At 38.9% G+C, this 13,168-nt stretch overlaps 1 protein-coding gene across 1 annotated transcript in view; it reads left to right on the forward strand.

Annotated features, from left to right (window-relative positions):
• The window catches only part of LOC136863695 (uncharacterized), a 415,056-nt gene that overhangs the window by 181,369 nt on the left and 220,519 nt on the right, over window positions 1–13,168 (forward strand). Inside the window, exons 8-9 of the mRNA XM_068226041.1 lie at window positions 2,743–3,102; window positions 4,900–5,032. Coding sequence (XP_068082142.1) covers window positions 2,743–3,102; window positions 4,900–5,032 — 493 coding nt within the window. The remainder of the gene's footprint in view (window positions 1–2,742; window positions 3,103–4,899; window positions 5,033–13,168) is intronic.

A 13,168-nucleotide genomic window follows, 5' to 3' on the forward strand; every position in this document is an offset into this window, starting at 1 on the left:
TTTCTGTCTGCCGCGCTCAACAGTGCATTGTTACATTATTGTATTATTATGTTCTACTATAATACGATGTGACTTTTCTTGTTCAAGTGGAATTTATATTTAATTTACGTTAGGTAAGGATAGCCTATAGGACTACACAACGTATTAAACATTAAAATGAGTGCTGTCACTTCCACCTCGAAAATAAGTGAGTTGGCGGGACCAGAATGTCCTCGTATAATAGAAAGCTTAATGAACACGCCATTTCCATTAAGAAATTTTGAAGAAAAGAAAAACATAATTGAAAAAAGTAGAACCACGCCTTCTCTTAAAAATTTAGTCAAGGAATGTAAAAGAACAGTACGATACTTTCATGACTCGTGGTACTTAAATCTGGACTGGTTATGTGGTTGTGCGAAAAAGAATAAACTATACTGTTTGCCATGTATTCTATTTTCCTCAGAAAATAATGCTTGGAATAAAGACGGTGTGGACAATTTAGATAGTTTCAGAGTTTTAAATAGACGCCGTGAGGTGTCTCAAGCACACATCAACGCTGTTGCCGATATGATGAAAATGCGGTGCGAGCGATAATGTACTCCCAGAATGAGTGTGGTAACACGTCTTTTCAAAACATCACGCGTCGCCACTGCATACTTGCCACACTACTTCTAGGGTTGAAATGGTGAAGCATGAATCCTGCAGCCTTTCGCTGTACCATCTCAAGTTCCTTAATGAGTCCTGTTTGTTATGGATCACATACGGGTGCTCCATATTCTAAGACTGGCCTAATGAGTGATATACAGCCCTGCTCCTTCGCCTCGAAACCACTGCCCTTTAGCACCCTCTTCACGAAGTGTAAGGACTTGTACTCTTTATAAATTACACTTTCTACGGTGGTGTCCCATTCCTAGGTACTTGCATGAGTCACTGTCTACAAGAGCGTCCGATCCAAGACAATATGAAAAGTCCCCTTGCCTATGTTTCTTTCCCATTTTTGTGAGCCTGCGTATTCAAAAATTAATTTTCAGTTTGTTACTGAGTGCCAACTTGTGGACTATATTTAGATCGGCTTGTAATAACCTATTTTCGCTAGCATTCTGTATATTTCTGTATTTTATTCAGTCGTCCACAAACAGAAGACTTTCACTCCGAATTTCGTTCGGCAGATCGTTGATAAACGCCGAAAGTAGGAGTGACCTTGTAACGCTACCCTCCTCCTAATTCATGTAGACATGCAACGCCCGACTCCTTAGCTGAATTGTCAGCGTTGAGGCTTTCGGCTCGAGGGGTCCTGAGTTCGATCCCCAAGTGGGTCCGTGATTTTAATCGCATCCGATTAATTCTTCTGGCTTGGGGACTGGGATATGTGTCTCTCCCAACATTCTACTCTTCATATTCACAAAATACACCACACTACCAACCGCCACAGAAACACGCAATAGTGATTATATCCCTCCACATAGGGTTGGCGTCAAGTCATAGCCAAATCCACATGTGCGACACAGTTAGCACCCACGACCCCACTGGTTAGGGAAAGTGGTAGTAGAAGAAGAAGAAAATGTATGTAGAGATGCAATATCATGAGACACACTTCCAAATCTAATATCTATCAGACAGTTCGTTGTCACCACTGAGGCTCATAGTCCCAAATTACTCATTAGTTAAGCCAATCTCAGATATACACGACTCATGCAAACAGAGGAGAACACTGTAAACAAGATGCGCAGACGGCCTGACATGCAGGTCTTTATTCCCCACTCAGTCGGTCGCCAGCAGCGGACGGTCTCATTCGAAGTTGAAGATGCCACCAGCCCAAATCAAGTTGCAAGAAAAATTTCTTCATACTCAATCCCGTGAAGTGGTTATTAATGCCTACCAATTTCTGAAGAAATAAGCTGTGCTTACTGCTCCATTCTAACTCAAATCCACACTGAAACATTGGCCGAAGCAACTGGTGTATCCTTTACTTCCGTCCGGCGAATTAAGAATGAACTCAAAACTGTCAAGGCAGGTGAATCCTCGTCATTTTCAAAACCTCACTAGGAAATACCCAGAAGATCTTCGAAAGCCATTTCAAACCATTTAATGAGCAAGTCGTTCGTCGGGTGGTGATTAACTTCTACATTACAGATAAAAGAATACCCACTTTAAATTCATTCAAAATTATAGATCAATAAATTTCAAAGGAAGTATTAATACTATAAAAATGTATTCGCTGTCTAGGATTTATATGGAAGAAGGTAAATAATAAATTAAAAACACTCCAGGAATAAAGCAGTATCAGGGCCACACGAATAGGTGAACGGGTATGGGTCTTGTCCAATTGTCTATATTGTCGAGACTTACATAACATTTCTCGCAAGACACCATACGGATGACAAGACAATTCACTGCAGGGCCTATTAAAACCTGGTTCGAAAGAAAACTGAATTATTATAATTCATGCTGGCGGTTTTGTACAGAATTTCAATCTGGCCAAAAAAAACAGGGGGTTATCACAATTACATTGGCTTCACAAATTATGAAAATTGCCTCAGGGAGAGACTAATACTGTACCTTATTTACAACCTCTTACTGATCTCGTTATAAATAACGCTCCCTACTACAACGCTTACCCAGATCCACCGCATCGCCCTTCCCCTCCCGTTTCGTCTATTTGCATGAGCTGCTTTTTGATGTTTAGCTTTAAACTTTTATCCTCTAACTCTTATTCTTTTGATTGTGGCATGTAAATGTATACTCTGATTCATTTCCTTCCAGCCCCGGAAGATCTTGAAGTAATTCAGACTGGTAACAAATGGGCAATGATTTGTTGGAGGCCTCCTAAGAGTGGCCACCCTGATGGTTATGTTGTATACCTGAACTCAACACTGGATTCTTCCTCTAACAAGACTAATAGATTATTCAGTGAAGTAATATCCAGAAATACAATATTATCAAGACACAGACTAACATCTAGAAATGTAAGTTCAATGGCTATAGGGAGAAGACAAGATAAATTCTGCACCTCACTGACTGACTTGCAGCCACGGAGTAGTATCAATATTCAAGTATCTGCATGGAACCGTATAGAGATCGGGAAGAGAAGCAAACCGGTGACTGCAGACACAAATGTAAACCGTAAGTATTGCACTTAAGTGGAACTTAATTTCATGTCCTCTTCGCAAGAGGATGTTCACCATTACTGATATTTTAACGTTCGTACTGTTAAAATGTGGAAAAGTTTAATTCCCGCATAATTGTGTTATGGTATATTTATTTATTTATTTATTTATTTATTTATTTATTTATTTATTTATTTATTTATTTATTTATTTATTTATTTATTTATTTATTTTCTGTACTTTAATAATAATAAATAATCAATGATCTGCATTTAGGAATGTCTCGTAGGTGGCAGATTCCCTGTCCGTTGTTTCCCTAGACATTTCTTAAATGTTTTCAAAGAACCTTGGAAATATATCGAGCATTTACTTTGATAAATCATTCCAATACCTTATTCCTCGTCCTATAAGCTAACATTTGCTAAATTATTTCCTCTTCAGTTCTAGATTTGTCTTCATAGTTTGATCTTCCCCGCTTTTAAAAGTCCACATAAGCTTATTTATCTACTAATATCATTCCACGCCACCTCTCCACTGACAGCACAGAACATACTGCTTAGCCCAGCAGCTCGTCTTCCCAGCCAAAAATTTGCAACATTTTCGAAACATTACTCTTTTGTCGGAAATCACTACGAACAAATCGTGCTGCTTTCCTTTGGATCTTTTCCAGTTCTCGTACCAAGTAGTCCTGGTGTGGGTCCTACACAATGGAACCATGCACTAATTGGTGTCTTACCAGAGACTTAAGCGCCCTCTCCTTTATATCCCTACTACAAACTTTAATTACTCTCATAACCATGTAAAGACATGTGTATCCTTCCTTCACAACCTCGCTAATGTGATCACGCCTATGAAGATAACGTTTTTATATTAACACCTTGGTACTTACTGTGATCCCCATGAGGTACTATCACCCTATCAACACAGTAATAAAAACTGAGGGGACTGTTCCTCTTGGTGTAACTTACCAAATGTCTTTTTATCCCAATTACTACTGTCAATCTTCCAACATTGTCGAGGTCTTTTTGTAGTTACTCACAATACTGTAACCTATTCACTATTATATACAGTATAGCCTTAGCTGTGATTTAAATTTGGAGTAAAAATAAATAATTTATTAAGATTATTATTATTAGTAGTAGTATTAATATTACTACTCACACTCATTGATTTAGGTTTGAATCTCTGGTAATTCTGAACTATTTTTTAACAGTTTTCGGTGTTCTTCTCATAGACTATTCAACCTACAGAAATAGTGTTTACACTAACTCATGTTTTTAACCTATTTTTATCGATGACAAAAACCTCTAGTTCATAACTGTTTCACTTCTCTCCCTTTCTATCAAAAAATCCTTGCTGAAACATAATTTTTCTATAACGCTTTTTCCTTGTCATTCTTAGGTCCCAAGATTCATTTACGTTTGACACTAAAAGAATCTCACTTTCATGGATGTGTTACTTTTCTACACCTTAATATCCATGTATGGGTATCCTGTGTAGTGCCCAAATACTTTACAATAAGCTCAGAACCATAAATGAATCTTGCATTCCAGCCTCATTGATTACGTATATAATCGTTTTCATGCTAGAAAAGGCTGTCATGAACACTGTACTGTACTTTAAAATATATGCACGTTTTGAAGTCTTATATTTATTTATCCATTTAATGTACCTTAGTTATGAATTGAAACACATATAAAAGCGTACTCATTTTATTTACTTTGTTGTTAAAATCAACATCAGTCTCTTCTAGTTTCCTTTAGATTCTGATTAGGTGAACATTTTGTAATATATGTTTACGACGTTTTTTCAGGAACCTGTAACAGCAATGATAATTCCAATTACGTTTGTACGTGCCTACCTGGATACTATGGAGATGACTGTAGTCTCTACAATCCTTGTTTGAGTAGTGAAGTACCGTGTCAAAATGACGCTGTCTGTAGAAGGTAATTCCAGTGTAGTAATATTCTATCATTTAAACTTTAAGGTTATTAATAATATAAATAGAACCACGAGTATTGTTTTCGAAACATAAAATATATTTAGTGTTCGTTTGGTTAATATAAAAATTTTAATAAAGGATGTGTTTGTGTGTACTCGTCGGAGTAAAGCAGTGAATTACATAATCTTAGGTAATACTTTTGAAATGAGGTAATCGAACCTGTCATACCAACAGGTCTGCGTTCGCTCAATTCCATGTTCATGTTTATTACAGAAGTAAATACATTCTAGAAGACATTACACAGGACATTACAACTTTATTAAATATTACCAGTATAAATGTATTGTGTAATATAAATCACAATGTGACCTTTATTGAGTGCAACTCGTCTGAGAACAAGGAGCTTCCTAGCATCAAGATTTTGTGAGTCACGTGTATGTTATAAACCAGCTCTAGTTCAATTTTGAACAGTTTTAATTATTTTTGTAATGCGCACCCTCAACCTGACGTGTAAATCAATGGCAGTTAGTTCCTTTTCTAAACTGTTCTTCCCCAGATGTTCCCAATGAATTGCGCGCTTCAACATGAACTGACATCATTGTTGCTATTTAGCACCTGTTAGATGGGGAACGTATCTTATTTCTTTGTAGAAACTGGTGTAGCAATTAATGAAGAATAACCATGGTTCAATACCGTGTCAGTAATTCACGCTCCTTCCTAAAATCCTAGGATGTTTTCATTTCTAAATTCGGCTTTGGATGAGTTTAACTCACATTGTTTTTTGTTGTTTATGTTACCACTTGGGTAAGTCTGTAGATCTAAGTGCTTAATAAGTAGCATTTGGACCATATTTTGTTTTTCACTTAATAACCTGCACAGTTCAGTCGAAAAACGCTTTTTAAAATTGTTATTACTTTGAGAAGGTTATTACACTGTACAGTAGTAATACACTCGTTACACGCGAATATAAAAATATAATAATAGAATGTATAGGTAATCAGAGGAAGGAAGAAGTGAAGATACCAGGAAACTAAAGAGAACAAGTAAAGTACGTTAAACTACTTGTAAGTACTTGTGAGATAAAGACAAGTGCCGAGTTAGTCAATTGACATTTCCGCCAGAAACATTTCTGCGAGGTATGCAATTGAGGTACAGAATGAATGTAATGACAGGGGCTCGCAAATATAGTCCATACAGAGCTTCCAACAATGACCAGAAAATGTTTTTCTAGCACGAACCTTAAGGTAAGTACATCCCCAACATTCTTCAAGTGAGTCGTCAGGGGATGGTGATTAAGAGGGGGAGGACTGACACTAGTACAGACGGGCTTCATGAAAATCCAGGTTCACCGAAATATCTTGCTCAAATGATAGATGTGTGTGTGTGTGTCCAATGGTGAAAAGAACATGTCTTCCCAAAGATGAAATGGTTTGTGTGTGGGTTTTTACTTAATTCACTGAGATCCTTTTTATCATTGGTAATGATGAATTCCAGTGTTTTAAAGAATATTGACTGATGTTCGTTTATTATAGGAAAATAATGTCAATTTACGAGTATCATAATGCTCCCTTTTGGATGGTTCAGCGACCACCTCCACCTCCGACCCCTGAGAGAGGCCTGATCCGGTGGATGACGATACGGCGTGGTGCAGGCTGCTAGCTAAGAGCGCGCTTCTAATTTCACATGATCTTACGCTGGCTGCGTGTTCAGGCTTAACTTTACAGACCTCGGGTTCCACCCAAGGCTTAAGAGCGTTAACTTTACAGACCCAAGTTCGATGCCAAAAAGTGCAAGCTGGGCACAACTGCCAACGCGATTATAGCTAAGAGGGCAAACTTAACCTAACAGGCATGACGTGTCTAGACTTAACCTCGCTGATCCCGGGTTCGACCCCAGGACTAAGGGTGTTAACCTTACAGAACTAAGTTCGATACCGAGGCTAACCGCATAAGAGTGTAGGCTTAACCTTACATTATGTTAATGGCTTAGAGTGTAGGCGTATTCTGACGCTGAACCGGCGTTAACCTAACCGGTTGCCCTTAGCTGCACCCTGGCTAAAAGTGCACGTCTTACGTTAAGCTGACAACGCTTAACCTAACCTAACTCACACCCTGAGAAAAACTGTAGGCTTAACCTTACGCTGACCAGGCGTTAATATAACTGGTTGCCCTTCCATCCCTAGTTAAAGTGTAGGTTAAACCTTACGCTAACCAAGCGTTAACCTAACCGGTTGCCCTTCCTTACACTCTGCCTAGAGATTCGATCCCAGGCTTAACCTAACTAGACAAGACGATAGATGTTCTAGGGGCTTTTGTAGCTAAACTTGGAACAATATGGCGGCTTCACACATTGTATTAATGGGACTAGGGAGATGGTGTAAGGTTTTTTATTCATAGGGGTGTAATATTGTGATGCATCTTTGACATTCGAATATCAACAAAAAATTGACTGCACGAGCAAGTTGATTAGACTAGAAAGTATTTGCTGAGACATGAAATACCAAGTTCATTGTTTTTGCATTTAGCTTAGTATGCACATGTCAGCAAAAAAATGACTGCACGAGCAAGTTGACTAGACTTGGAAGTAACTTATTTGTTGAGACACGGATTACAAAGTTCATTGTTTCCACAAGTTGGTGACTTATCATGCACAATCACGCACCCTAATAATAATTTAGAGGATCCAACTCACCTTCGTAGTGATTACTCAATATACAAGCACAATAAGAAAAAATAAGCTGGTGCCGGAATTCAGTCCCGCAAAAGTTCATGACTTATCACGCACAATAACGCACCCTAATATTAATTTAGAGGATCCAACCCACCTTCGTACCAAATACTCAAAATGCATACAATAAGAAAAATAATCTGCTGCCGAAATTTAGTCCAGCTAGAGTTCATGACTTATCGTGCACAATCACACACTCTAATAATAATAATTTAGAAGATCCAGCCTACCTTCGTACTGAATGCTCAACATTCGTACCCAATAAGAAAAAATCTGGAGCCGGAACTTAGTGCCGTAGGAGTTCGCGTATTATTAGAATTACCCAATGAAGAATAAATTCCCCGATCCAGCTGAAATGCCATTCCCTACACCCGGGCTAAAAGTGCAGGCTTAATTTTCCACTGACCACGCGCTAACCTAGCTTAACCTCCCGGGACTTGGAGCTGAACGTGGGACAATATGGCGGCTATAAGGCTTAAAACGTATGCTTTATTCCTAGGGGCGTAACATGGAAAAGAGGCTTAAGGGAGCTTGGAGCTGCACTTGGAACAAGGTGGTGGCTAGAAGTCTCAATACGTATGCTTTATTCATAGGGGCGTAAAATCGGAAGTTGACTTCGGCGCTCAGAGCTGAACTAGGAACAAGATAGCGGCTGCACATGGGACTAGGGGGATGGTTTAAGCCTTAATACTTGCACATTATTCATAGGAGGCGTAACATTTAGGAAGCATCATTGGGGCTCGAAGCTGAACCTAACCTCTCAGGCTAACCGCAAAAGAGTGTAAGCTTAAGTTAACAGAATTTAAGTTACTGTACCCAGCCTAACCGCATAAAAGTGCAGGTTTAACCTTACGATGACAAGGCGTAAACCTAAACGGTTGCCTTTCTCCGCACCCTGGTTAAAAGTGCAGGCTTAAACTTCCGCTGACCACAAATTAACCGAACTTAATCTCCCCGGACTCAGAACTTGGAACAAGATGGCGGCTACACATGGTACTAGAGAGATGGCGTATGGCTTAATACACGTGCTTTATTCATAGGGGGTTGTAACGCTGGAAGCTGAACTCGGAACAAGATGGCGGATACGCATTGAACTAGGGATATAGTGTAAGGCTTAATACATGTGCTTTATTCATAGGGGCCGTAACGTTGCAAGCTGAACTCAGAACAAGATGGCGGCTACACACGGGACTAGGAAGATGGTATAAGACTTAATACATATGCTTTATTCATAGGGGCGTAACGCTGAAAGGCGACTTCATGTCTTGGAGCTGAGCGACCGCAAAAAGTGCAAAAATGCTAAATGGCTAAAGGGCAAAGGTCTAAAGCGCACAAGGGCAAAAGTGCTAAATGGTAAAAGGGCTAAATGGCAAAAGAGCAAAAGGGCTAAAAGGCTGAAGCGCTAAAGGGCAAAATGTCAAAAGGGTTAAATGGCTAACGGGTAAATAGTTAGAAAGGCAAAAGGGCTAAAGACAATGAGCTATGGTCTACGGCTCAAAGCGGAACTTACAACGCGATTATGGTACGGGACTAGGGAGATTGTGTAAGGCTTAATGAATGTGCTTTATTCATAGGGACATGACTTTAGAAAGCTACTTCAAGGTCTTGAAGCTGAGTGGCTGTAGAGTCAAAGATGCTGTCGTGTGAGCTGATGCGTAACGCGCTATTGGTTTTTGGTGTTAGGAACACTGAATTTTTTATTGTAACATTTCGTGCTTATAGATTTGAACTTTAGAGACTTATTATTGCTCACAAAATTGTTGACGTCACTTAGAGATTAAACATTTTCGTTCAGAGCCGAAAAAAGTTTGGGCTAGACATGACAGGGAATGGAAGCCAGGGCTCTTCCCTGTGGACTGCTGAGTAACATGCTAAGTAAATGACTGCGCATTGAAAGGGTGCGTTAAATTCAAAACACCCAACGTTCCAGCTACAATAAATTTTAAAATCGCCGATCCGACTAGGAATCGATCCCATGGTTCCTCTACTAGCAGTAAACAAATATGACTGTACGATAAAAGCTTGAGCGTTTCATTGAATCGCCTGGCTTTAGCGCTACAAGAAATAAAAAATTACCGCCCGAATTGGGATTAGAACCTAGCGCTCACTAGGACACAAAGTTGAAGTGCTATTGATTAATTCAAAACACCTAACGTTTGAGCTGTGGGAAATTAACAATCCCCACCTCGGACTAGGATTCGAACATGGAGCTCGCTTAGACTCAAAATTGAAGTGCTATTCAAATATCTAACTCCGAAAATTCAAACATCTAACTCTGAACAAAGAATAAAAATCGCTGGCTCGGGTTTTTGAACTTGCAGCTCACTTGGACTCAGAACTAAAAAGCTTAAGTGTATAAGAAGAAAAATTCCTCAACCCGACCTATAATCGGTGGCGAGCTTTTCTTTCACTGAAGACTAAGTGTGAACTGTTAGTTCAAAGTACGTTAGCTGAATACGGAGTGAGAGTACAACTAACTTAGTTTAAAGTGAGGTCATGACAGTATGTGCATCTCAGCAAAAAATTTGACTGCACGAGGAAGTTGATTAGACTTGGAAGTATTTGCTGAGACATGATATACCAAGTTCATTGTTTTTGCATTTAGCCTAGCATGCACATCTCAGCAAAAAATAAATTGATGATGCGAGCAAGTCGACTAGACATGGAAGTAAATTATTTGCCGAGACAGGGAATACAAGTTTCATTGTTTCCGCATTCAGCTCTGAGCTGTAGATTTGAACCCTGGAGATTTGTAATTGCCTGCTGTAATGTTTATATCACTTAGCATCTAACGTTTGAGTTGAGAGAAATTAAAAAATCCCCATCCCGACTGGGAATCGAACCCGGAATTTTGAACAGAATGTAGTTTTCACGCTAGAGCGACATAGATATGTCGACTCGATGTGTAAATGAGACACCACGTAAACTATCCTCAGAGTGGGGATTCGCAATTGCTGTCTCTTGTGTACAAGTTCACGGCCAATAGTATTCAAAATGTATGTAGCTAACTCGCTCTCTATAAAAAAAGAAAAGCATGCTGTCTCCGACTCCGAGATGCAAATAGCTTATGTGCGATATGCTGATGAAAGATCAAGCTTTGGGAAAGAGCGTTAGAGTAAGTAACGGAAGTTAGCGTGAGTCTCGTAGGTTAAGCTTGCACTCTTAGGTTTCGAACTAGGATCTGTACGGTTAACGCCTTTAGGATTGCGGTCGAACCCGAGATCTCTAAGGTTAAGCCTGGACCCGTAGCCAGCGTAAGGTCATGTAAGGTTAAGAGCGCGCTCTTAGCTAACCACCCCCACCACGCTGTAAGGTCACCCACCGGATCAGGCCTCTCCCAGGGGCCGGAGGTGGAGGTCCGCAGAACTGTCCAAAAGTATACTACTTACGACGCTTGAATAGTATGAATAATTACCTCACCGTTCAACCAACTGTTGTATCCTTAGAAATCCCTAAGAAATACTTCTCATGAGCTTCATTCATCGCTACTACTTTGTTATCATATCGTCCAGATGACCTTAATTAAGTCATTTTTACAAGCACTATACTGTATGCGAAACCTCAGAAGAGAAAATTTGACCAAGGGAGCAATAGCTAATTATATATCAAAAAAATTGCAAATATTTGAATAATATACACCTTCCATTGACAATTGTGAAATTTTCGGAACTGCATAATTACCCGTTAACTGTTATTCGTTCCTGAGGGGAAGTTAAAAGTGTTCTGTCAGTAATCGGAGATGGAATAGTGTCAGTTTTTAGCCTTGTACACGTTTCTTCCATGGACATATATCATTAGTATCAAGAAATATGTAGCTGTGAGAACGTATGTTTCTGACTTAGTTTTGGTCTGTGCCTGTTGCTATAATTTGTGACCAAGTCATGCATTATTATGATCATATACTACATGTCACATACGTCAAGTGAGATGTTACACTTGTCTATCAGACTGAGTGATGTGTGATTAGCTCAGCCAGAGCTCCATGAAGTTACAGTATGTATTTACCAGAGCTCTGAAATCCATTCAAAAGATAATAACGTGGTTGTACTGCACTCAGTTGATGTGCCTGCTGATATCCGTGACAGACAGTACGCGTTAGCAGCAGCGAAATAAAAATGGTAATCCTCTAAAGAATAGTTAACCATACACTTTTCTTTATCAAGTTCATTCACCTGGTGAAACGTTTATTCTTTTCAGAACATGTAGGTAGGGATCTCCTGGATTGATTGATTGATTGATTGATTGATTGATTGATTGATTGATTGATTTATTGATTGATTGATTGATTGATTGATTGATTGATTGATTGATTGATTGATTGATTGATTGATTGATTGATTGATTGATTGATTGATTGATTGATTGATTGATTGATTGATTGATTGATTGATTGATTGATTGATTGATTGATTGATTGATTGATTGATTGATTGATTGATTGATTGATTGATTGATTGATTGATTGATTGATTGATTGATTGATTGATTGATTGATTGATTGATTGATTGATTGATTGATTGATTGATTGATTGATTGATTGATTGATTGATTGATTGATTGATTGATTGATTGATTGATTGATTGATTGATTGATTGATTGATTGATTGATTGATTGATTGATTGATTGATTGATTGATTGATTGATTGATTGATTGATTGATTGATTGATTGATTGATTGATTGATTGATTGATTGATTGATTGATTGATTGATTGATTGATTGATTGATTGATTGACGTATCTAAATATTTGATAATTCAGATGATATTGTATAAGACATAGTAGTGAACTATTAAAACAAATATGTACATGCTGAACGAACAGTCAATGAATATTATAGCTTACTGCAGCTATAAGACGTGGTAATACTGTGACAGTGAAGGCCGAGAGCGCGAGGGGTCGGTTGAAGCTACAGTGCTTGGCAAAACTCTCTCCGCAGTGAACTCAGAGGCGCGATGGATGTGCTTATATTACTATTAGCAACAACGGGGCAACTTACACCTCGAGCAGGCGCTATCCTTGAACTGATAAGCATTCCAGTTTGCGTGAAACGTGTGCTTCTGAAGTCAATATGTCAACGATTGAAATGAGCGTTTTAGTGGAGTATGTCTTCCGTGAAAGCGTAAAACTTAAATTTCGTGATGTTTACCAAATTCGGCATGTCGTAATTGTGATCAACTGAGATAATTAATTAGTACATTTCGTGAAGCCGAATCTGTACACGATGCTCCGAGAAGCAGTAGGCCTAAAATTTTAACCGAGACAGAACTGGACTAAATTTCGTTTGCAAAGTTGAGGAGCCTTACTAAATCAATGCTGAAATTAGCACGAGAGACAAATGTCTCTGTTCATTCAGCACCTCTCTCCCCAGACTTTGCGTCCCCTGATTATTTCCTCTTGGGTGCCGCAAA

The sequence above is a fragment of the Anabrus simplex genome, chromosome 2 (genome assembly GCF_040414725.1).
Source record: "Anabrus simplex isolate iqAnaSimp1 chromosome 2, ASM4041472v1, whole genome shotgun sequence".
NCBI classification, from domain to species: Eukaryota; Metazoa; Arthropoda; class Insecta; order Orthoptera; family Tettigoniidae; genus Anabrus; species Anabrus simplex.